Consider the following 24,797-nt stretch of genomic DNA (forward strand, 5'->3'; position numbering starts at 1 on the left):
AGAAAGCTCACCTTTTAATTAAAATGCATTCCAGGTGACTACCTCATGAAACTGGTTGAGAGAATGCCAAGAAGCTGTCATCAAGTGAAAGGGTGGCTACTTTGAAGAATCTCAAATATAAAATATATTTTGATTTGTTTAACACTTTTTTTGGTTACTACATGATTTCATATGTGTTATTTCATAGTGTTGATGTCTTCACTATTATTCTACAATGTAGAAAATAGTACAAACAAAGAAAAACACTTGAATGAGTAGGTGTGTCTAAACTTTTGACTGGTACTGTATATCTGGGTTGAAGTGTACTATGTGGGAGAACAATATGTTCATGTTGAACAGCCGTCTGTGGACGAGATGTGTATCTTTAATGTAATTTCTCAAATAAATTGTCAGAATTTTAGGATTAAACATTGAACATAATATACTATAAATCAAATATATTATGGTGTTCATCCCTGAACAACAAGAAGCTGCCAGCAGAGGTCCTAGTAACACAGTGTTACATTGCATGATGCCCCGCTCCTGTCGAGAACACAACCACCTTTATTGATCTGGGTAGCTTCCTCAATCTTACCAGCAGGTGACCCCAGTCCCCTATACAGTAGTGGACATTTTTCGTATGCCTAAAAATGGCCTTTTGTCTCAATATCCTGAAACTCTAAGACACCACCTAATTTGCCTTTGGATCCAGGGATATTTGTGTTGTGTTTATCCCAGCTCACAGTGTTTGTCACATAAGCTCATTGTGCCACAAAATGGGCCTATATTGAGAAACACCTCATGCATTTAAACTAGTTAATATCACTGATCACATTACGCACTCATTGTATTTGTCTATCATGAAGGAATATAAGGATCCAGTCATGGATTACCACCTACTATCCTAAATCCTAATGGTTACAATCCTCCTTCCCCTCCTCGTTAAAATTGATTAGATAGTAATATTGTTATTATATTGCAATAATTTGGATTAAGTTTTTAGTGATGAAGACACTGTTACCATAATGAAAAAAACTCTGGTTTTTGCCCTAGCACTACACAGCTAATTCAAATAATCAGCGAATCACCAGTCTTTGATCATTTCAATCAGCTGTGTAGTGTTAGGGCAAAACAACTAAACTGTGCAGGACGTGGACAGAGGACCGAGTTTGAGAAACGCTGTAAGCCTGCGCGGGTTTGTATGTGATTTAGAAACAAGGCATAGAAAGTGGTATCCAAGCTATTTATTTGATAGGAACGTCTGGAATAAATCACAGAAAACAAAAGGCAAGAAGGAAACAAAGCAAGTGTTAACAATTCAACTGTAACGCTGTTAAGTGATCTATTTGAGAGAGAAAGGGAGGGGCTAGAGACGAGGAACGTAGTGAATTGGACAACACCGTACGAGCGCAAGAAGGTTGACAAGAGGATGAAAAGGGAGAAATCCTGATTCATCAAAATAATTTTTAATTTTTTGGAATACAAGTCTGTCGGCTTGAAGCTTCTATTTTGGAGTGTGTCCGTATACTGTAGCCTTCACGTATCGGTTATTATTCTTTAGCCTATTTATTTGCGGGGCCCTGTGCCATAATAATGGCTCGACAGTAGCCTTGGACAATGTGTTCAAAACGTCGGATATGTCTTTTACCGAGGAGATCCCGTTAGAATATGATTTTAATCTACCAATATATACGATATATATTATATATATGTGATTCCCATCAAAATAATAACGCGCTCTTCCGTGCGGATCCATTCGAAATCTGGGCGATTGTAATTGTATAGCGCATCTCTACATCCTTATCTGGTATGTGCCCACCGATGGTGCCTCTTTTTCTTTTAAAAACGGTGATATATTGTGGACTGGGCAGTGTGTATTCTAATGTTTAGTCGTTTTTATCACAGTGTAGGTTGTATCAGATATTGATTTAATGTGGTAGTGTATTGTTGTAGGCTAAATTATCAGCCTACACAATATAAATAAGAGGAATCGTATGAGTAATTATGATATAACAACGCATGACTATTATTCATTATATATTATTACTTATTAGCAGTAGGCCTAGTAACAACATTATTAGTGTTCATATTATCATAAATTAGTTGCAAGTGGTGGTTGTGTAGCCATCTGTCTAGGCCTAGATATAAATAATTATCATCTGCTGAATATTTGCTATGATTCATTTTTGGCATATTCTCATCCTCTGACTTATTGCAGTTACAATGGGCTACAACCCCCAAAAGGCCTCTCATATGCAATCAGTGCTATGAAGTCAGGAGCATCAGATCTTCGAGGCATGGCCATGATATGCTTCTTTTACAAAACATATCAATACCACCATGGATGCTGCATAGCCTATTCCCCTGGAGCTACATCACCGCTCCTCATTGAATGCCTCCAGGCCCTGGCTAGATGTCAGGCTTATTAGAGCAAGATGCTCACTGCCTGGTCACTGTCTTGAGTTGACCTCATCTTCTCCAAGGAAATGTTGTGCTTATCTTTTCAACACAAGCCTGTACTTCCACAGCTGCCTGCAGCAGCAGCTTATGTTTGGAGAACAGGCAATGGAATCTTCCTAATAAAGACTCCTCAATATTGTTTTAGCGTGCCTAATCAGTTTGTGAAAATTAAGTGACCCTTTGCTTAATTAGCCTACTGAAGTGGCACAGTTAATTTCCCTCCAATTCGTTTGTGACATGTTTTTTTTACAGTCATCATCCGAAGCAACATACAAGTATAGCATGCCTTACATGTAAGATGCATAGAAAATACATTAATTGATAGAGTAATCATTTAAAAAATACCAACTTTTATTATTGACAGTCTGGAGAAGTCAGCCCAGAAGCAACCTGGATTAATATCATAGAAAGCAACAGCCATGTAATAAACTGCCCTTTTTTCTGATCTGATTCTACATGACACTGTATTGTGTCAGCATGTAACATGAGTGCTGACACTTGCATTTTGTTTATGCGCTCGGGCAGAACATTTTGGGGCCCAGTTTTTCCGCTCAAAATGCGTATCAGCTAATTGAAATTGTTGATTTACTTGCACATGACGGAACACTAAATTGTAGCTGGTCCCATCAGATAACATGGCACAAGTTAGCCATTTGCTAACCTCACCGGGTGGCAGTGATTATATCCTGGAACCAATTCTCCATCAGCCTATCAAAGATCTTAGACTTTGTATCCACCAACCAATGGCATTTCTTAAAATAGGTCAACCTGGGCCACTATAGGAACATTTTAAGCTAACAAATTCAAGGATTGCTTTTGTTCCATTGGTCTGTAACAAAACGTTGTCTGTAAATATTGCATTGATGCATCCTTGACTAGGCTACTAACTACTACCAGCGTTAGACAACATTTTTATACTTGACAAAATCCAACGTTTTTGTTTATCTGTTTCACACACATCCATGTTTATTTATTTAATTTTTTATTTCACCTTTATTTAACCAGGTAGGCCAGTTGAGAACAAGTTTTCATTTACAACTGCAACCTGGCCAAGATAAAGCAAAGCAGTGCGACAAAAACAACAACACAGAGTTACACATAAACAAACGTACAGTCAATAACACAATAGAAAAGTAAAATAGAAAAATCTATGTGCAGTGTGTGCAAATGTAGAAGAGTAGGGAGGTAGGCAATAAATAGTAAATCAAAATAGTGCACTATTAATAAACTATCATCCACTATTAACAAATAATAAATCAATAGTGCACTTTAACCATCGGTTTGCTCAATTCAGAACGCATGTGACAAAGTGGATGATTATCATAATGCATAGCCTATAAAATGTTGTAAGGATAAATGTAAGTGTAACCACATAGCATAGGGCTAACGTGCCATTTTATCTGACTGGACCGGCTACAATTTTGCATTCTGCCACGTGCAAGTAAATCAACGATTTAAATTGGCTGATACATATTTTGAGCAGGAGAAACTGTTTGCATTTAAATGGTTGCTTATGTTCGCAAGTCTGTCCCCTTTGAGTTCACAATGACATATACAAATGACCAGATTGGGATATTGTCAACAAAATTATATATTTCTTTGTTACTTTAACCAGTTTTACCCTGCCCTCTCTAAACCAATGTCCCAACTCCAGTCCACCAGTACCCCCACCAGTACCCCCAACAGTACCAATTTTTATTGAAGCCCCGGACAAACACACCTGATTCAACTTGTCAACTTATCATCAAGCCCTATATGAGTCGAATCAGGTGTGTTTGTCTGAGGCTTTAACAAAAATGTGTACTGTTAGAGATACTGGAGGAATGGAGTTGGGAAACACTGCTTAAACCTCCATTTCTCTTTCCTCAATCTGTCTGTCTCTCTTTCTAGGATCTCTGTCCTATTGGTGCGATGGCCTTCTCTCTTCTGGCTATCCTGATATTATCTCTCCATGCTCTCCCATCCATTGGCTGTCCAGTGGGATGTCGCTGCTACAGCCTGACTGTGGAGTGTGGCTCTACGGGCCTCCGGGACATCCCCTCACACGTCCCAGCTTCTACACAGGTTAGCATTGACTCAATATGTCTACTTGTCTGTTTCCCAGATACCACCCACCACACAATATAGCCATGCTTGAATCATCCATACACTCACTCAGGCGTACCTACTCTTGTTAGAGTTTACATATGGAGTTATGCTTATTGTTAATTATGCCCATCTATTCCAATTAGACCATCTTCCTTCAGGACAATGCTATCGGGCAGATCCGTCTGTCAGACCTCTCCCAGCTGGGCCGTCTGCACTACCTGTACCTGCAGAACAACAGTATCTCAGCACTGGAACCCGGGGCCTTCCAGAGCCAGGGTCAGCTTCTGGAGCTGGCCCTCAACGGGAACCGCATCCACCTGGTCACAGCAGACATGTTCAGGGGCCTGGAGCACCTCCGCATCCTCTACCTGGCAGGAAATGACATCACTCGCCTACAGGACTATACCTTCAGAGGCCTACAGGTCAGTCCCCTTATTATCAGTAACTCAGTTAATGTTTTGTCAAACTAATGCTAGTGTTCCCCTCCTCCCTTGTAAACATACTGTTTGTCCTGATAATCATCTAGAGTTCCACCACAACAATCAACGCTTCAACTTAAACCACTTCCTCTACATTATGTCACTATTCATTCCTAATACTGATTACAATCCCTGCTTCCATAGCGTCTTCAAGAGCTTCACCTGCAGCAGAATAGCATTGAGATTCTGGGAGACCAAGCTCTAGTTGGTCTGTCCTCTCTGGCCCTGCTTGACCTCAGCCGGAATAACCTGCACACCATCGGCCCTGCCACCCTGCGGCCCCTCGTCAGCCTGCAGGTGCTGCGTGTCACAGGTGAGGGCCAAAGGACAGGATTTGGGGTAGGGCTGTGGGACCAAAAAAGAAGCCTACATTAAATATATTGACCTTGTTCTTCAAATATAATTACCTCTTTCAAATGTTTTGTCTTAATTGTCTCAATGTTGTGTTGCATCTTTTCCATTCCCCTTTGTTGACTTTGCCACACCCCCCCGTCAAATTATAATTTCCTACTGTAGACAATCCTTGGCGTTGCGACTGTGCCCTGCACTGGCTGCGCAGCTGGATCGATGAGGAGGGCCAGCGCCTGCTGAGCTCGGCCGAGCGGCGCCTTGTCTGTTCTGAGCCACCCCGCCTCTCCCACCTCAGCCTGGTGGAGGTGCCTCTTAACAGCCTGGTGTGCATCCCCCCTCTGGTTCAGCTGGAACCCCGCCGCCTGGCCGTGCGCCTAGGGGAGAGCATGCGCGTCTCCTGCCATGCATCTGGTTACCCCCGGCCGCAGGTCACCTGGAGGAAGGCTTCCCAGGGTAAGGTGCAGCTCTCCCCCCGGGGGCTGGTGCAGGACCTGGGCGGTGTAGGGACTGTGGGGGCTGAGGATGCAATACATCCAGCTGCAGGACGAGTGAGACTCCAGAAGGAGGATGGGGAGCGCTTCGATCCAGACACTGGCAGTGGGATGCTGTTCCTTAGCAACGTGACAGTGGCTCATGCCGGGCTGTATGAGTGCGAAGCCTGGAACGCTGGAGGGGTGGCCCGTGTGACCTTTCAGCTCGCAATCAACTCTTCGTCCTCGTCCAGTTGGTCCCCTGCCTCCTACGCTCCATCCTGGCCTCGTCTGCGCTCCAATCGGCCGACGTCGTCAGATGTGAGTCGAGAGCCCTTGTACGCCCTTGGCAGCATGGCCTTCAGCGCACTGGGAGCTGCTACTCAGACTGCCATCGCCATAGGGATCTCCCTGCTGGCCCTCACAGCTCTTCTCCTGGTGGCTATGATCTACAGCCGACAACGCCATCGGCAGAAGGACACAGATGACAAGGAGGAAAGCATCCTGTATGTCAATGATTACTCGGACGGACCAACAACCTTTGCCCAGCTGGAGGAGTATCGGGATGAGCGCGGGCACGAGATGTATGTTCTGAACCGGGCTAAACCCGTCCTCCCACCTTCCACCACAGCCACTACCACCACTCTGGGGTACCAACAGCAGGAAGCACTGTCTCCCACAAAGCCCCAGATAGAGCCGGATATACGGACAATGAGAAGGATGGCAGGGGAGGGCGGGGAGGCAGAGCCGGTGACAGCCGAGTCGGAGGGCTTGTTTCTGAATCACACAGGCTTGTTCCTCGACTCACAAATTGCATATGAGATCCACTGCTGAAGGCCCCTAGGACGACGTTCACAATGAGCTAGTCCAGAGTACTTAATGTCACTTGGTGACCAAACCTCCAGACTGCAATGAGGGTTCAGATGAATCATAAATCCTGATTGCTCTTGCTCCAGAGTGACAAGTTTGAGCAGCAGTACGATATAAAGACATGGCAGGAGACATGCCTCCCTCAACCAAAACCCCCACTGTACTATACCTTAATGTGATATGAGAAAATTAGTCCTTTGTCCAGCTTGAACATATACTGTAGCTACTATAGTAAGTATGGAGAACCATTTCAGTGGACTGAGTAATGTATGGTGGAGAGACCTTTATTGTGACACTTCTGCTGTTTATAAAAAGTTAACTGAAATAGGGGCCTAAACAGGCTCACCTGGTTGGACTCTGAGAGGTTTAGAAATGTAAGAGAAAGGTGTATCATAAGTCTATAAGAAAGGAGTACTTTGTGGCAGAATACTGCTGACCAACCCGAATCCCTCCATCCTACAGCAAGTTACTTCCAAAGATTTCATCAATCAAACAACGGTATACAGTCAGTAAAACAGGCTCTCTCCCCTTCAGGTTCAGTTAATTTCATTAGGTTGGTGACTATATGCACATATGCATGAATTGAAGATAAGGAGATGTATTACATTTGCAGGCAGTACCATAAATCAGTCATCTCCTTTAACTTTAAAATAATAATTTTTGAAATATATGAAAGTACTGTTGGGCTTAGCTTTATGGGAATATTTTTGTCGCTTGTACCTCAACATGTTTTTTAGTTTACCAAACAAGGTAAACCTAATGTGATTCAATGTGTGTGTTTTTCTCATGATCAAGTGTTTCAATAGCCTTTAGCTTACTGTGTTTGCAGTATACCTCAGCATATGTATTGGTTTCAATGGAATCTGGTAAAATGTCTGTGGTCCAGCACAAGATTACAGTAGGTTTTGGTGTGTGACATATGCTGCATACATATTTGCAGTGCATTGTTGTATGTCACTCAGTTGGGACTATTTTCTGAAATTCCACCAGGAACTACCAAATCCACAACAATATTAGCCCTCATTCAAACTGTGTTTTTGCCATTCAGATGTTGAAAGGTATTTGTTTGAAAGAGGAAGTGCAGTGGACCCCAGCGCAAGCTTCCCCCAACAGCTGTAGGCTACAGGGAAAGAGTCTGGTATCCCATTGGATGCTGGACATTGTTGTGTTTGAGGCGGAACAGTGATAAAAGCAATACAGTCTAGAATTAAAACACTCTATTGTCCTACCCAGATTGTCACTGTAAAACTGCATTTCAAGCTTTTAGTTTAATTTCAGATATTTTGAATACTTTTATTTTAAAATTATTTATTTGTGGTTTGTATTGACATACAGTTGAAGTCGTAAGTTTACATACACTTAGGTTGGAGTCATTAAAACTTGTTTTTCAACCACTCCACAAATTTCTTGTTAACAAACTATAGTTTTGGGAAGTCGGTGAGGACATCTACTTTGTGCATGACACAAGTAATTTTTCCAACAATTGTTTACAGACAGATTATTTCACTTATAATTAACTGTATCACAATTTCAGTGGGTCAGAAGTTTACATGCACTAAGTTGACTGTGCCTTTAAACAGCTTGGACAATTCCAGAAAATGATGACATGGCTTTAGAAACTTCTGATAGGCTAATTGAAATCATTCAAGTCAATTGGAGGTGTACCTGTGGATATATTGCAAGGCCTACCTTCGAAACTCAGTGCCTCTTTGCTTGATATCATGGGAAAATCAAAAGAAATCAGCCAAGACCTCAGAAAAAAACTGTAGACTTCCACAAGTCTGGTTCATCCTTGGGAGCAATTGCCAAACACCTGAAGGTACCACGTTAATCTGTACAAACAATAGTACGCAAGTATAAACACCATGGGACCACGCAGCCGTCATACCTCTCAGGAAGGAGACGCATTTTGTCTCCTAGAGATAAACGTACTTTGGTGCGAAAAGTGCAAATCAATCCCAGAACAACAGCAAAGGACCTTGTGAAGATGCTGGAGGAAACAGGTACAAAAGTATTTATATCCACAGTAAAACGAGTCCTATATCGACATAACCTGAAAGGCCACTCAGCAAGGAAGAAGCCACTGGTCCAAAACCGCCATAAAAAAGCCAGACTATGGTTTGCAACTGCACATGGGGACAAAAATCGTACTTTTTGGAGAAATGTCCTCTGGTCCGATGAAACAAAAATAGAACTGTTTGGCCATAATGAACATCATTATGTTCAGAGGAAAAAGGGGGAGGCTTGCAAGCCGAAGAACACCATCCCAACTGTGAAGCACGGGGGTGGCAGCATCATGTTGTGGGGTTGCTTTGCTGCAGGAGGGACTGGTGCACTTCACAAACTAGATGGCATCATGAGGCAGGACAATTATGTGGATATATTGAAGCAAAATCTCAAGACATCAGTCAGGAAGTTAAAGCTTGGTCGCAAATGGGTCTTCCAAATAGACAATGACCCCAAGCATACTTCCAAAGTTGTGGCAAAATGGCTTAAGGACAACAAAGTCAAGGTATTGGAGTGGCCATCACAAAGCCTTGACCTCAATCCTATAGAAAATGTGTTGGCAGAAATGAAAAAGCACGTGCGAGCAAGGAGGCCTACAAACCTGACTCAGTTACACCAGCTCTGTCAGGAGGAATGAGCCGAAATTCACCCAACTTATTGTGGGAAGCTTGTGGAAGGCTACCCAAAGCATTTGACCCAAGTTAAACAATTTAAAGGCAATGCTACTAATTGAGTGTATGTAAACTTATGACCCACTGGGAATGTGATGAAAGAAATTAAAGCTGAAACAAATCATTCTCTCTACTATTATTCTGAAATTTCACATTCTTAAAATAAAGTGGTGATCATAACTGACCTAAGACAGGGAATTTAAATGACAGGGAATTTAAATGTCAGGAAATGTGAAAAACAGAGTTTAAATGTATTTGGCTAAGGTGTATGTTAACTTCCGACTTCAATTGTATGTTCTATTCCATGTCCAAATAAATACGGTTACTGTTGTCTCTCTCTCTCTGTTGCCGTTTCAGATGAAACTATTTTCTACTGAATTGGTCATTTGTGCAAAATTATCCATATATTATCCATGTATTGAATTAAACCAATGCGTGCAAAATTATTCAGCCCCCTTACTTTCAGTGCAGCAAACTCTCTCCAGAAGTTCAGTGAGGATCTCTGAATGATCCAATGTTGACCTAAATGACTAATGATGATAAATACAATCCACCTGTGTGTAATCAAGTCTCCGTATGAATGCACCTGCACTGTGATAGTCTCAGAGGTCCGTTAAAAGTGCAGAGAGCATCATGAAGAACAAGGAACACACCAGGCAGGTCCGAGATACTGTTGTGAAGAAGTTTAAAGCTGGATTTGGATACAAAAAGATTTCCCAAGCTTTAAACATCCCAAGGAGCACTGTGCAAGCGATAATATTGAAATGGAAGGAGTATCAGACCACTGCAAATCTACCAAGACCTGGCCGTCCCTCTAAACTTTCAGCTCATACAAGGAGAAGACTGATCAGAGATGCAGCCAAGAGGCCCATGATCACTCTGGATGAACTGCAGAGATCTACAGCTGAGGTGGGAGACTCTGTCCATAGGACAACAATCAGTCGTATATTGCACAAATCTGGCCTTTATGGAAGAGTGGCAAGAAGAAAGGCATTTCTTAAAGATATCCATAAAAAGTGTTGTTTAAAGTTTGCCACAAGCCACGTGGGAGACACACCAAACATGTGGAAGAAGGTGCTCTGGTCAGATGAAACCAAAATTGAACTGTTTGGCAACAATGCAAAACGTTATGTTTGGCGTAAAAGCAACACAGCTCATCACCCTGAACACACCATACCCACTGTGAAACATGGTGGTGGCAGCATCATGGTTTGGGCCTGCTTTTCTTCAGCAGGGACAGGGAAGATGGTTAAAATTGATGGGAAGATGGATGGAGCCAAATACAGGACCATTCTGGAAGAAAACCTGATGGAGTCTGCAAAAGACCTGAGACTGGGACGGAGATTTGTCTTCCAACAAGACAATGATCCAAAACATAAAGCAAAATCTACAATGGAATGGTTCAAAAATAAACATATCCAGGTGTTAGAATGGCCAAGTCAAAGTCCAGACCTGAATCCAATCGAGAATCTGTGGAAAGAACTGAAAACTGCTGTTCACAAATGCTCTCCATCCAACCTCACTGAGCTCGAGCTGTTTTGCAAGGAGGAATGGGAAAAAATGTCAGTCTCTCGATGTGCAAAACTGATAGAGACATACCCCAAGCGACTTACAGCTGTAATCGCAGCAAAAGGTGGCGCTACAAAGTATTAACTTAAGGGGGCTGAATAATTTTGCACGCCCAATTTTTCAGTTTTTGATTTGTTAAAAAAGTTTGAAATATCCAATAACTGTCGTTCCACTTCATGATTGTGTCCCACTTGTTGTTGATTCTTCACAAAAAAATACAGTTTTATATCTTTATGTTTGAAGCCTGAAATGTGGCAAAAGGTCGCAAAGTTCAAGGGGGCCGAATACTTTCGCAAGGCACTGTAAATATGGTTCCCAATCAGAGACAATGACTAACACCTGCCTCTGATTGAGAACCATATCAGGCCAAACACAGAAACAGACCAACTAGACATACAACATAGAATGCCCACTCAGATCACACCCTGACCAAACAAAACCTATAAACATACAGAGCAAACAGTACCCCCCCCCCCCCCCCCCCCCCCCCAAGGTGTGGACTCCGGCCTCAAAACCTGAACCTATAGGGGAGGGTCTGGGTGGGCATCTGTCCACGGTGGCGGCTCTGGCGCTGGATGTGGACCCCACTCCATCATAGTCTTAGTCCGCTTCTGTGGCCTCCTAGGAACGGCGACACTCGCCGCCAACCTAGGACTGTCAACCCTACTAAAGGGCCCCACTGGACTGAGGGGTAGCTTAGGACTGAGGGGTAGCTCAGGACTGAAGGGTAGCTCAGGACTGAGGGGTAGTTCAGGACTGAAGGGTGGCGCTGGCGGCTCCTGGCTGACTGGCGGCTCCTGGCTGACTGGCGGCTCTGGCGGCTCAGGACAGACTGGCGGCTCTGGCGGCTCAGGACAGACTGGCGGCTCTGGCGGCTCAGGCGGCTCAGGACAGACTGGTGGCTCTGTCGGCTCAGGACAGACTGGGGGCTCTGGCGGCTCAGGACAGACTGGCGGCTCTGGCGGCTCTGGACAGACGGGAGACTCTGGCGGCTCTGGACAGACGGGAGACTCTGGCGGCTCTGGACAGACGGGAGACTCTGGCGGCTCTGGATAGACGGGAGACTCTGGCGGCTCTGGACAGACGGGAGACTCTGGCGGCTCTGGACAGACGGGAGACTCTGGCGGCTCTGGACAGACGGGAGACTCTGGCGGCTCAGGACAGACTGGTGGCTCTGGCGGCTCAGGACAGACTGGTGGCTCTGGCGGCTCTGGACAGACTGGTGGCTCTGGCGGCTCAGGACAGACTGGGGGCTCTGGCGGCTCTGGACAGACGGGAGACTCTGGCGGCTCTGGACAGACGGGAGACTCTGGCGGCTCTGGACAGACGGGAGACTCTGGCGGCTCTGGACAGACGGGAGACTCTGGCGGCTCTGGACAGACGGGAGACTCTGGCGGCTCTGGACAGACGGGAGACTCTGGCGGCTCTGGACAGACGGGAGACTATGGCGGCTCTGGACAGACGGGAGACTCTGGCGGCTCTGGACAGACGGGAGACTCTGGCGGCTCTGGACAGACGGGAGACTCTGGCGGCTCTGGACAGACAGGAGACTCTGGCGGCTCTGGACAGACGGGAGACTCTGGCGGCTCTGGACAGACGGGAGACTCTGGCGGCTCTGGACAGACGGGAGACTCTGGCGGCTCAGGACAGACTGGTGGCTCTGGCGGCTCAGGACAGACTGGTGGCTCTGGCGGCTCTGGACAGACGGGAGACTCTGGCGGCTCTGGACAGACGGGAGACTCTGGCGGCTCTGGACAGACGGGAGACTCTGGCGGCTCTGGACAGACGGGAGACTCTGGCGGCTCTGGACAGACGGGAGACTCTGGCGGCTCTGGACAGACGGGAGACTCTGGCGGCTCTGGACAGACGGGAGACTCTGGCGGCTCAGGACAGACTGGTGGCTCTGGCGGCTCAGGACAGACTGGTGGCTCTGGCGGCTCTGGACAGACTGGTGGCTCTGGCGGCTCAGGACAGACTGGGGGCTCTGGCGGCTCTGGACAGACGGGAGACTCTGGCGGCTCTGGACAGACGGGAGACTCTGGCGGCTCTGGACAGACGGGAGACTCTGGCGGCTCTGGACAGACGGGAGACTCTGGCGGCTCTGGACAGACGGGAGACTCTGGCGGCTCAGGACAGACTGGTGGCTCTGGCGGCTCAGGACAGACTGGTGGCTCTGGCGGCTCTGGACAGACTGGTGGCTCTGGCGGCTCAGGACAGACTGGGGGCTCTGGCGGCTCTGGACAGACGGGAGACTCTGGCGGCTCTGGACAGACGGGAGACTCTGGCGGCTCTGGACAGACGGGAGACTCTGGCGGCTCTGGACAGACGGGAGACTCTGGCGGCTCTGGACAGACGGGAGACTCTGGCGGCTCTGGACAGACGGGAGACTATGGCGGCTCTGGACAGACGGGAGACTCTGGCGGCTCTGGACAGACGGGAGACTCTGGCGGCTCTGGACAGACGGGAGACTCTGGCGGCTCTGGACAGACGGGAGACTCTGGCGGCTCTGGACAGACGGGAGACTCTGGCGGCTCTGGACAGACGGGAGACTCTGGCGGCTCTGGACAGACGGGAGACTCTGGCGGCTCAGGACAGACTGGTGGCTCTGGCGGCTCAGGACAGACTGGTGGCTCTGGCGGCTCTGGACAGACGGGAGACTCTGGCGGCTCTGGACAGACGGGAGACTCTGGCGGCTCTGGACAGACGGGAGACTCTGGCGGCTCTGGACAGACGGGAGACTCTGGCGGCTCTGGACAGACGGGAGACTCTGGCGGCTCTGGACAGACGGGAGACTCTGGCGGCTCTGGACAGACGGGAGACTCTGGCGGCTCTGGACAGACGGGAGACTCTGGCGGCTCTGGACAGACGGGAGACTCTGGCGGCTCTGGACAGACGGGAGACTCTGGCGGCTCTGGACAGACGGGAGACTCTGGTGGATCTGAACAGACGGGAGACTCTAGCAGCTCAGGACACCCTGCCGGCTCTGACGGTGCTGGACAGACGGGCGGCTCAGGCGGCGCTGGACAGACGGGAGCACCTGTAGGGAGGAGACAGAGAGAAATCATGGTGCGTGGGGCTGCCACAGGACCCACCAGAGTGGGGAGACCTCCAGGAGGCTTGGTGTTAGGAGGAGGCACCTGAAGGACCGGGCTGTGGGGGAGCACTGGAGCTCTGGTGCGCAGCCTTGGCACCACTCCCCCAGGCTGTATAACTACTCTAGCCCGGACCCTCCAGAGTGCAGGCACAGGTTGAACCGGGCTGTGGGTACGCACTGGAGATCTAGTGCCTACTACGTGCACCTCTCCCTTAGGCTCCACTCCCACATTTGCCCGGCACGAGCGGAGCGCAGGCATAGGACTCACTGCACCCTCCCAGCTCCCCGGAGACACAGCACGCAGAGCCGGTGCAGGATACCCTGGACCGAAACGGCATACCGGCGACCAGACATGCTGAGCAGGCACCATACGCCCTGGCTGGATGCCAACACTCGCATGACACTTTCGGGGGCTGCCCTATAGCGCACCGAGCTATGGGCACGTACTGGCGACACTGTGCGCTTAACCACATAACACGGTGCCTGACCAGTAACACGCTGCTTATAATAAGCACGAGGAGTGAGCTCAGGTCTGCTACCTGGCTTAGCCACACTCCCCGAGTGCCCCTCCCCCAATTTATTTTGGGACTGCCTCTCGTACTTGTCGCGCTGCCGTGCTGCCTCCTCATATCTCCACCGCTCAGCTTTCGCTGCCTCCAGCTCTGCTTTGGGGCGGCGATATTCCCCTGCCTGTGCCCAGGGTCCTTCTCCGTTTAAAATCTCCGCCCATGTCCAGGAGTCCTGAAATTTTGGCCGCTGCTGCTCTTGCTGCTGCTGTCCATTACCACGTCGCTTGGTCCTTCTGTGGTGGGTGATTCTGTCACGGCATTCTTCCTCCTCTTCTGAGGAGGAGTAGCGAGAAGGATCGGACCAATACGCAGCGTGGTAAGTGTTCCTCATTTTAATGGAAAAACTGAACACTACAAAACAACAACGTGACAACCGTGAAGCTAATGAACAATCGTGCTGACACAAACATTACACATAGACAATCACCCACAACCCGCAATGACAAAACAGGCCACCTAAATATGGTTCCCAATCAGAGACAACGACTAATACCTGCCTCTGATTGAGAACCATATCAGGCCAAACACAGAAACAGACAAACTAGACATAAAACATAGAATGCCCACTCAGATCACACCCTGACCAAACAAAACCTATAAACGTACAAAGCAAACTATGGTCAGGGCATGACAATTTGATTTCGATAATGTCAAAAGCCACACTGAAGTCTAAAAAAACAGCCCCACAATCTTTTTAGCATCAGTTTGTTGAATGTCCCCTATAAGCGTGCTGAAAATGTGTTGTCAATTTGTTTACTGTAAAATAGAATTGTATCTGGTCAAACACAATTTTTTTCAAAACTTTACTAAGGGTTACAGGCTGATTAGTTGGCTATTTGAGCTAGTAAAAGGGGGTTTGCTATTCTTAGGTAGCGGAATGATTTTTGCATGGGCACAAACTTTCTAGTAGGCTTAAATTGAAGATATGGCAAATAGGAGTGACAATATCGTTCGCTATTATCCTCAGTAATTTTCCATCCATGTTGTCAGATCCCGGTGGCTTGTCATTGTTGATAGACAACAATAATTTTTTCACCTATTCCACAATCACATTACAGAATACAAAATTACAACGCTTGTCTGTCTTAATTTTGTCAAATATACTTGGATGTGTATTGTCAGCCTTTGTTGCTGGCATGTCATGCCTACAGTATTAGTGATGCACCGATATTGTCGGCGCCGGAAGTAGTACGTGCATACATCTGTACAGAGATTACATTTAGAACTGTATCTAGCCTAATATAAATAAATATGGCACAACCCTCAACATTTGCACAACGACCAGACCGTGCAAATGTACCCAGGTAAGTAGGCAGACAGTATCTAGCTACAGCCATGTCTATCAGACATACTTAGGCAAATATGTTTTATATTAAAACCAGTTTATCGGTTTGAGATTTACAACAGTAAATGGTTGAATTATTGTTTCTCCTCACTGGTAGCTAGTAAACTTAGCTAGCCAATAATTATTTACATCTGTTTGGAATCCTATTTTGCAAAATGCCTATAATTTTGTGAGATTGGTTAGGATTATGACCGTGGATGCTTTTCAATGTCAACTCTTGTCAATTATGTTACATGGCTAGCTAGTAAAATGATTTACATTGGCGATGTTACATGTTTGCTAACAAGTTACAAATACGAGGCGTGGCGCATAACAAGTAGGCAGGCGCTAGACTAACTTGCTAGCCAACTCCTGTCATGACGTGCTGTTTTCTGGTAAAACTAGCTTTAAATGGCTGGTTGTAACGCTGTAGCTTTCTTTTAAGTAGCCATATCTACGACTAAAAAGAGAAGAGGTTTAACAGTCAAGGTAAAATAGATATCTGAATGTAAAACCTCTTCTATTTTTTACATAAATATGGCTATATGTAGTTGTTAAGCTAGCTAGACCAGCTAATTTAGCTAACTACCTACCTAAATTAGCAAACAGAAAAAGCATTTGACACATTTGGCACTGGTAGTATGGGGATATGGAGAGTGAATTCAATTATTTCTTCGTCATCTTGCTACTGAGCAAAAAAAAATAAAAGCAACATGTAAAGTCTTCGTCCCATGTTTAATGAGCTGAAATAAAAGTCAAGTGAAATCCATAGATTAGGGCCTAATGAACTTTTTTCAATTGACTGATTTCCTTTTATGAACTATAACAAAGTAAAATATTTGAAATGGTTGCATATTGCGTTTATATTTTCGTCCTGTAACGGATTTCCTTATATAAACTAACTCAGTAAAATCTAACTTTTTGTTTATATTTTTGTTCAGTGTAGTTCTCACCCCATCCAGTAGGGGGGTTAATACACAATTGTTGCATGTACTCCGCCACAAAATCCCACCGAAGAAGAAGTTCCCCCAAAAAATGTTTAGTACGTTTCTGTCAGACAACTAACTGCTATTTTAATAGTTGGCGTACATGTAATGTACATCTGCATGGGAATGAACCACCGGGTGTCGAGTACTGTGACTTAGTTGGTAAACTGCTTGTCCGCGGTAGAGTGTAGCAGCTGCAACGAACGTCGTCAGTTAGCGTAAGAGCCATATTAACAGTTTCGAAACTTGTCTTTGGCCATGACATATTTACAGCTGGCTAACTTAGTTAGCTACTGTATGCATGTTGCTGGCTATGCTCAATTTTAATACTATTTGTGATTCTTGGCTAACTACTAGTTAGATCTTGATCATGACTGTTCCATTACACATGTCATTGTTGGATGAAGGCGTCTTCTGTACGGAAGAGTTTTGTTAATAGCACTTGCGTACGGCACTGTTTTGGAAGCACAAGGACCTTATTTCATATCAGTGAGAAATAATTTTCAAAAATAAAGTTAAATTGATACACACCTTTTATAGGTTAGGGTTCCCACACGGCCATATTTTCATGTTACAGCGCTTGTTTACCCAGACGGAATACTGAGTGGTTTATTTTGATGCGATATGAAAGTATAGCGGTGTATGTTTCTAGAACCGTACCACAATTGAGAATCAATTCACGTTTAGCTAGAGTATTTAGCGCAGGGATGGGCAACTCCAGTCCTCGAGGGCCTGATTGGTGTCACACTTTTGGCCCAGCCCCAGCTAACACACCTGACTCCAATAATCAACATGATTTTCAGTTGAGAATGCAATTTGTTTAATCGGTTGTGTTTGCTATGGGGAAAAGTGTGACTCCAGCCCCAGTAGACTGGAGTTGCCCATCCCTGATTTGGCTGTTTTGGCATCTAGAGCCATCTCTCCTTTTATTTAAACAGAACATGTCTGGTCCTTTGGACTATATGGAGTAATGCTAGGCTCCTTTAGTCCATTATTGGGCTAGCTGCTACTGTAGTAAGCTGTTATGCCATGTTTTTCTTCTGTTACAGGATGTTGTTCATACTAGCTAATCAGGCGGAATTCTGATGCCAATAACTGAAAATGGATAGAGATTTACTGAGGAAGACTTTGTCTCACCATGGACAAAGCCTGTTTACCCATCTCAAATGTGAACAAAGAGACAAGTCCAGTTCAATAGGATTTTCAAAGGCCAGCTATCAAAGGTAATTTTAAATTACAGTACAGTGATTTAGCTAATGGAACCCCAAGTTGGCAACACTGTCAATGGCAAATTTCCAGAAAATGTGTACATGATCATTAATATCCATGTTTTGCAGAAAATGTGGAGGGGAGGACAATGCTTTAGTGGAGCAGTTTATTGCTAGAAAAGCAGACATCCTATTTGCACCATCATGGAAATCCAGTGCAACAGTGGAGGATGTGTTGGAGGAAGGGGAAGGTAGTTGTTACTGTCAAATACACAGGTAAATTAACATATTGTACTGAGTTTGGCCTAATATCCTTTTCCTAGAGCCCTATGCCATCATGCCCCCTCTGGAGCAGTTCATGGCGGTGTCATTTGAGGAGCGGAGGAATCTGTTGTACATGGAGCGAGGGGATATTGTGATAGGCAGGTCAACTCCATCAGGGATTTTGGCTTCTTTGTAACACTGATCTGCATGGCAGGTGGACTAGAGAGAGACATAGAGGACGGTAAGGCTTGTGGCTTTGGCCTGGTGGTCAGTGTTTTTTTATTGAAGAAATAGGAGCGCATGTTAACCTCTTTCTCGGCTTTCTTTCTCTCCTCAGGCCCTGTGCCCCCTTAGAGCAATCATGATGATCTGCTATTTAATAAGAGGTGAATGCACACTGCACTAGCGAACTGTGTTGTAAATGTAAACATGCTCACAATGCAGTTTTGTGATAAGTCAACAAACTGACCCATATACCATGTGCTGTGCCCTAGCTGGAGTGAAGGATATTGACCGATACCATGAGAAGATAACCATTTCACTTCAGCCCACCTCCCGCACCCCAAACCTGATGAGTCTAAAGCTCGGAGTGTTTAGTATAGATGATCTTCCACTTCAATACAGGTAAGACGGACATGTTCTAGTTGGCAGAAAACATATGGTAAAAAATAGTTCAGCTTGAACTCGGGCTGTCTTTGCAGTTAATATAAACCTGCCAGTTGACTTCTCCCAGGTATGCCAACAAAGGGAGTTTGCTGAAGGCAATAACAGACTTTGAGTTGGCATTGGAAAGCTGCCCAACCCACAGAAATGCTAAGAAATACCTATGCCAGACCCTGGTGGAGCGAGGTGGCCAGTAAGTAGGAATGTTTTCCCTCGTCCTTTATTATCCTGTGTTTAAGTGACAACCACTCCTCTAAAATACTTGTTTATTTCTGTGAGACTGGAGGAGGAAGAAAAGTTAATTACAGCTGAGGGCCTCTACCGAAAAGCTCTGGCCTTGGAATCCGGGATGGAGTCTTAAGGAAGCATTGAGAAAAATAGAGCTACTTATCCAGGTTAGCTGGTATATTCCATGGGTTATGCCAACTATTCCACTTGTTTCCCATTTAAGAAGCTATCCTTCAATTGGAAAGTCTGTTTCTGACTGTTTTAACACCCTCATTTAACTGATACTTCATCTGTTTACTTGACATATTTGAACATGAACATTTGAAAAGGGGCCAGTTAAATGTTCAGTCATTTTTGTGTTTTTGGCATAACACACAGGGAGCCTTGTAATACTGATGAAGTGTTTTGTTATGTGCGTGTCTGCAATCTGGGACCCTGCCCTTTGACTCTACCCGACTGCCTTGATTGTTGCGTGTCTATTGGTGGAACAAACAACCTTACAACTGGAATGAAAATGGTTGGTACGCTGGACCTGATCTCAATGCGGTAAATGTAAACTTTGTTCTCTACCTGTAATTATGATTTCTGGATCATGCCTTGGTAAATTTGTCCATGTGCCGTTTTTCACATTCCTGGTTTGCTCCCATGTTTGAATTCATGAAATATGGTGTAATTTTACTATGAAAACTGACTGCTTTAAAGAAATCCCTCAAACTGAGAGAGGCAGCAGCAAAGGAAGTGGGAAAAGCTAAGAATGTGGAGACGAGTGCAGAAAAATTGCATAAGATCTTAAAAGAAGAAAAAAGGTAAATCCATACCAATCCAACAACCGGAAGGTAAACTGTCAGCTCATTGGTTGCCTTGTAAAACAAAATGCATACACGTAATTTAATTTGGCTAAATATTAATCATCGTTTAATTCTCCAATATCTAATTTTGATTTTGTAGCTACATAGTTTCTGTGCTATAACTCCCTCTAGAATGACTCCCTCCGACCACTCCTCCTCCTCATGGTGCAGGAAGTCAAAGAAAAAGAAGAGCAAACACAGACGGTCATCTCGAGGGGAGAAACGCAAACGGAGGGTTTCATCCAGGGACATCAGGAGTGTGTCTGAGGAATGGTACCCTGCCCTACCCAACACCACCACCGCCTTCCTGGATCAGAAATGTAGCTTGGTCAGGCTGTTTGAGGGGCCAGGTAGGACTGAAGAGCATAGTCAGCACCACAGCAATCATCACTCTTTATCATTCGTGTCCACAGATGCTCCGGACAACAGCAGAGGTAGGTTTAACGATGACCCTGTTGACAGCTCTCCTCAGCGTGCTGAGAGCAGCAAGGGGAAAGGTGTCCATGATGACAAGACCAATGATGACCAGTCATTGGAGAAAGCCAAACACAGAAGAATGTCTTCATCTGCCAGCTCAGAGCATTCCTGCAAATCTGACTGGTACGCCAACGACCTCGCGTCACAGTCCCACATATCCAGTTACAGACGATCAGATAGTGGGAGGTATGGTAGCACAGAACAAGGAGATGAGAAAAATAAGGCCACCCGAAGGTCTGATGGCAGGGATAACAGGTATTCCACTGATGCCTCCCTGAATAGTAAGGGATCTGCAGGAGGAAGTAAAGAGCTGTCAACTAATCTCCTAGATATCTTCAGCCAAATAGCTCAGTTTGAGGAGAAATGCTTCAAGCTGAAAAAGTGAATTCAGCTTTTCCGAGATGCTTTAACCATCTTATTTCATAACTATAAACAAATCAACTATTGCTATTATAGTGTTGGACACATTTCTAGTGTCCAATGCTGTCAATTTTGCATTGGTGATATAAAAAAAATGTGCTCAAATTTTTACTGTTTTTGTGATAATTACACTGCCTTAATATCATTTCAGATACTTTTTTTCTGCGAACGGACATGTTTTTTTACGTGGCAGAAAGCAAATGAAAGACCTGTTAAGATATCTGCTGTCGGCATGCAGTTTGAAAATGATTTGGCTTCAATTAAAAGTAGACGCTGTGAAATAACGTTGTTAGGAGCAGCACCGCAGATAGTTAAATTAGTTAAAGGTAGACTAACTTTAACTAAGTACAGTAAACTCTGTATTAAGTATCGGGAAACTCACAAATTAGATATATTGAGCTTTTTTTTTTTATTCTATTTGCTGGTAGTAGATTGGAAGATGTCATTCAATGACTGAAATTTCAATATGAATCCTTTTCAATAAATTGGCTGTGAACTTTGGCCAAAATTTCCAAGCCTGATTTGTTTGGTTTAAGCATTAATGTGGTTATTTTGTGTAAATCCAACTTCGAACCTGTTCTATAGACCCTTTTTCAGTACATGACACACTGACGTAATGCACAGATGCGCGTAACTCTTGGCGGCAGAAAGAAAGCCATCGCTGTTTGTGCCCATTCAACAGCCTAGCTTTGTTTTTTATTACTTCTAAACAAAATAACTTGTGTTCTCATACCCTTACAATTATGTTCTGATTCTTGCTTAACCAGTGGCTATGATTATATTTGGTTGTGATCTTTGCAAAATAATTTTGGATGCAGCAGTTTGTTAGCTAGAATGCTAACGCTCATTGATTCCAGTTGAAGCAAAAGCTAGCCAAAGAGCCATTTTACTGGTTGAAGTGCTTTTTTAAAGTAAAATGCAGTTGATTTGCGATGACACAAACATATTAAGCAGGACATTCATATGAGACTTAATCCAATGATAATACAAAAGTAGTGTGAAATGCACTCATAAACTACATGTAAATAATTTTTTTGCTGACGTTCCTACTTGGTCTTCCACCAACTTGCGTGCATCGCACTTGTGTGACAATGTTTGCAAACAAAGAAAAGGGTCTATAGCTTTGTATGGATCTACTGTTACATTTCTTGTATTTCACTTCAGTGTTGAGACTAACTTAGACCCAATGACATATTGGTAAGCTAATTTAAGTAAAATTGCATGATTTAATAACTGGACACAGCATCCTTGCAAAGAGCACAACTTTCATGTCAACAGCCAAAGTGGCTTATTTACAGCTTAACTTCAACGTCTTCAATCACTATACTGCACATCAGTTAGACATGTTTTTAGTTCATCTTGTTACAAGGGATTACTCACTAATTCACAGGCACAGCTCTTTAGTCCGTCAAATCTATCGCTCTTAAATGTACTAATGTCTTAAACTGATCTCTTTAACTCTAATCATGTTATGCACTGTTTACTCTGTGGTGGTCATGTCTTTTTATTTATTTTTGCCTTAAGTGCACTCCTTTTTTATTAGAATCACGTTTTATGTATGCAGTGTGCTAATAATCCTACACTTGAAAACATTTCATCTCACATGACCATTTGCATGTTTTTACCTGATGATTTTATGAAATACAGATGTATAAACTCAACATGTGAAGTGTTGGTCTTGTTTCATGAGCTGAAATAAAAGATCCCAGAAATGTTCCATATGCACAAAAAGCTTATTTCTCTCAAATGTATTGTTTGCATTCCTGTTAGTGAGCATTTCTCCTTTTCCAAGATAATCCATCCACCTGACAGGTGTGGCATATCATGAAGCTGATTTAACAGCGTGATCATTACAAAGGTGCATCTTGTGCTGGGAACAATAAAATGCCCCTCTAAAATGTGCAGTTTTGTCACAACACAATGCCACAGATGTCTCAAGTTTTGAGGACGTGTGCAATTGGTATGCTGACTGAAGGAATGTCCACCAGAGCTTTTGCAAAATAATTGAATGTTAATTTCTCTACCATAAACCGCCTTCAACGTTGTTTTGGGTAATTTTGCTGTACATACAACCGCAGACCACATGTTACCATGCTAGCCTAGGACCTCCACGTCTGACTTCTTCACCTACGGGATCGTCTGAGACCAGCCACCTGGACAGCTGATGAAATTGTGTGTTTTCACAACATAAAGAATTTCTGCACAAACTGTCAGAAACCGTCTCAGGGAAGTTCATCTGCTTGCTCGTCGTCCTCACCAGGGTCTTGACCTGACTGCAGTTTGGTGTCGTAACCAACATCACTGAGCAAATGCTCACCTTCAATGGCCCCTGGCAAGCTGGAGAAGTGTGCTCTTCATGGATGAATTCTGGTTTCAACTGTACCATGCGTGTATCGTGTCATGTGGGCGAGCGGTTTGCTGATGTAAATGTTGTCAACAGAGTGTCTCGCGGTGGGGTTATGGAATGGTCAGGCACACGCTATGGATAAAGAACACAATTGCATTTTATTGATGGCAATTTGAATACAAAGAGAGACCTTGATGATATCCTGTGCCATTCATTTGCTGCCATCACTTCGTGTTTCAGCATGATAATGCATGTCGCAAGCGTCTGTACACAATTCCTGGAAGCTGAAAATGTCCCAGTTCTCCCATGACCTGCATACTCACCAGACATGTCACCCATTGAGCATGTTTGGAATGCTGTCTGGATCGACGTGTATGACCCCGTGTTCCCACCAATATCCAGCAACTTTGCTCATTGAAGAGGAGTGGGACAACATTCCTCAGGCCACAATCAACACTATATTAAGTAGATTTCTCACGCTGCATGTGGCAAATGGTGGTCACACCAGATACTGACTGGTTTTCTGATCCACACCCCTACATTTTTAAAATGTATTTTTATTTAACTAGGCAACTCAGTTAAGAACAAATTCTTATTTACAATGACAGCCTAACCCGGACTACGCTGGGTCAATTGTGCACTGCCCTATGTGACTCCCAATCACGGCCGGTTGTGATACAGCCTGGAATTGAACCAGGTTCTTGGTTCATCTCTTGCACTGAGATGCAGTGCCTTAGATTGCTGCGCCACTCAGGAGCCCCAACAGATGTGTATCTGTAGTCTCAGTCATGTGAAATCCATAGATTAGGACCTAATTAATGAATTTAAATTGACTGATTTCCTTATATGAACTGTAACTCAGTAAAATATTTGAAATTGTTGCATGTTGCGTTTATATTTTTGTTCAGTGTAATATGACCCAGTGGCGAGCTCACCTGAAAACATGCACTTTTGATACTTTTCACTGGAGGGCAGTACAACACTAGCTCTGCACACAGTTTTTTTAAGTACTTTGTGGCCAGTTATAAATATAGTGAAAAAACTAGATAGTCTACCCAATTATTTTAGTATAATTTTCCCTCTGTCCTACACAGTTATGACATTTATATTTACTTCACGCTACACTTGTCTAACCTTAATAGTACAAATAGATTGAAAATGAGATTTTATGAGAGTAACATGTCTTCTAGTGATGACAAAGGTAATCTTTTCTCCATCTCAGTACACCAGAGAATGTAATATTTTAACCACTTAATTCACTTAACAAATGTTATCTGAAAACACTGGGTCACATCGGGGTCTTATAAAGTCATAATAGTCATGAACCTTTTGACAGCAGTAACCTTGATTGTACACTGTCAACTCATTCTCTGGGTCCCACAATGGCAATATTGCATTCTAAGCAAAGAGATTGAGGTAGGGGGA

The 24,797-nt window shown here is 44.5% G+C and overlaps 3 protein-coding genes and 1 pseudogene across 4 annotated transcripts; 3 read left to right on the forward strand and 1 right to left on the reverse strand.

The window, feature by feature from the left end:
* Positions 1–1,178: 1,178 nt before the first annotated feature.
* LOC110524406 (leucine-rich repeat-containing protein 24) lies at positions 1,179–9,706 on the forward strand. Its single transcript, XM_021604005.3, has 5 exons — positions 1,179–1,786; positions 4,330–4,503; positions 4,671–4,949; positions 5,151–5,319; positions 5,523–9,706. The coding sequence occupies exons 2-5, from the start codon at positions 4,351–4,353 to the stop codon at positions 6,659–6,661; spliced, it is 1,740 nt and encodes a 579-aa protein (XP_021459680.2). The 5' UTR covers positions 1,179–1,786; positions 4,330–4,350; the 3' UTR covers positions 6,662–9,706.
* LOC149983562 (uncharacterized) lies at positions 7,040–14,938 on the reverse strand (annotated as a pseudogene).
* Positions 14,939–16,931: 1,993 nt separating this feature from the next.
* LOC110524407 (tetratricopeptide repeat protein 14-like) lies at positions 16,932–19,796 on the forward strand. Of its 2 annotated transcripts, XM_090235672.1 has the most exons (9): positions 16,942–17,135; positions 17,967–18,140; positions 18,255–18,376; positions 18,449–18,630; positions 18,727–18,775; positions 18,884–19,013; positions 19,123–19,245; positions 19,332–19,447; positions 19,659–19,796. In XM_090235672.1, exons 5-8 carry the CDS (start codon positions 18,751–18,753, stop codon positions 19,411–19,413), a joined length of 360 nt encoding a protein of 119 aa, XP_090091798.1. In that variant the 5' UTR covers positions 16,942–17,135; positions 17,967–18,140; positions 18,255–18,376; positions 18,449–18,630; positions 18,727–18,750; the 3' UTR covers positions 19,414–19,447; positions 19,659–19,796. The 2 variants fall into 2 exon arrangements, with proteins under 2 accessions (XP_090091799.1, XP_090091798.1); XM_090235673.1 differs by lacking the exon at positions 18,449–18,630 and having other exon boundaries at positions 16,932–17,135; positions 18,255–18,401.
* Positions 19,746–22,744, forward strand: LOC149983563 (uncharacterized; the record flags this gene model as incomplete). Its single annotated transcript, XM_090236697.1, has 3 exons — positions 19,746–19,826; positions 19,983–20,086; positions 20,300–22,744. Coding segments are annotated over 3 exons (876 nt in total), but the record flags the coding sequence as incomplete, so codon positions are not given.
* Between the last annotated feature and the right edge of the window lie 2,053 nt (positions 22,745–24,797).

The sequence above is a fragment of the Oncorhynchus mykiss genome, chromosome 5 (assembly GCF_057628025.1).
Source record: "Oncorhynchus mykiss isolate SJ-2025 chromosome 5, ASM5762802v1, whole genome shotgun sequence".
NCBI classification, from domain to species: Eukaryota; Metazoa; Chordata; class Actinopteri; order Salmoniformes; family Salmonidae; genus Oncorhynchus; species Oncorhynchus mykiss.

Bases quoted from the DNA above. Each gene is read 5' to 3' on its own strand.
- LOC110524406 (XM_021604005.3), top strand. From the start codon at position 4,351: ATGGCCTTCTCTCTTCTGGCTATCCTGATATTATCTCTCCATGCTCTC. The intron at 4,504-4,670 runs GTTAGCATTGAC...TATTCCAATTAG, and splicing joins ACGTCCCAGCTTCTACACAG to ACCATCTTCCTTCAGGACAA. The intron at 4,950-5,150 runs GTCAGTCCCCTT...CTGCTTCCATAG, and splicing joins ATACCTTCAGAGGCCTACAG to CGTCTTCAAGAGCTTCACCT.
- LOC110524407 (XM_090235673.1), top strand. From the start codon at position 18,751: ATGATGATCTGCTATTTAATAAGAG. The intron at 18,776-18,883 runs GTGAATGCACAC...GCTGTGCCCTAG, and splicing joins GATCTGCTATTTAATAAGAG to CTGGAGTGAAGGATATTGAC. The intron at 19,246-19,331 runs GTAAGTAGGAAT...TATTTCTGTGAG, and splicing joins CTGGTGGAGCGAGGTGGCCA to ACTGGAGGAGGAAGAAAAGT.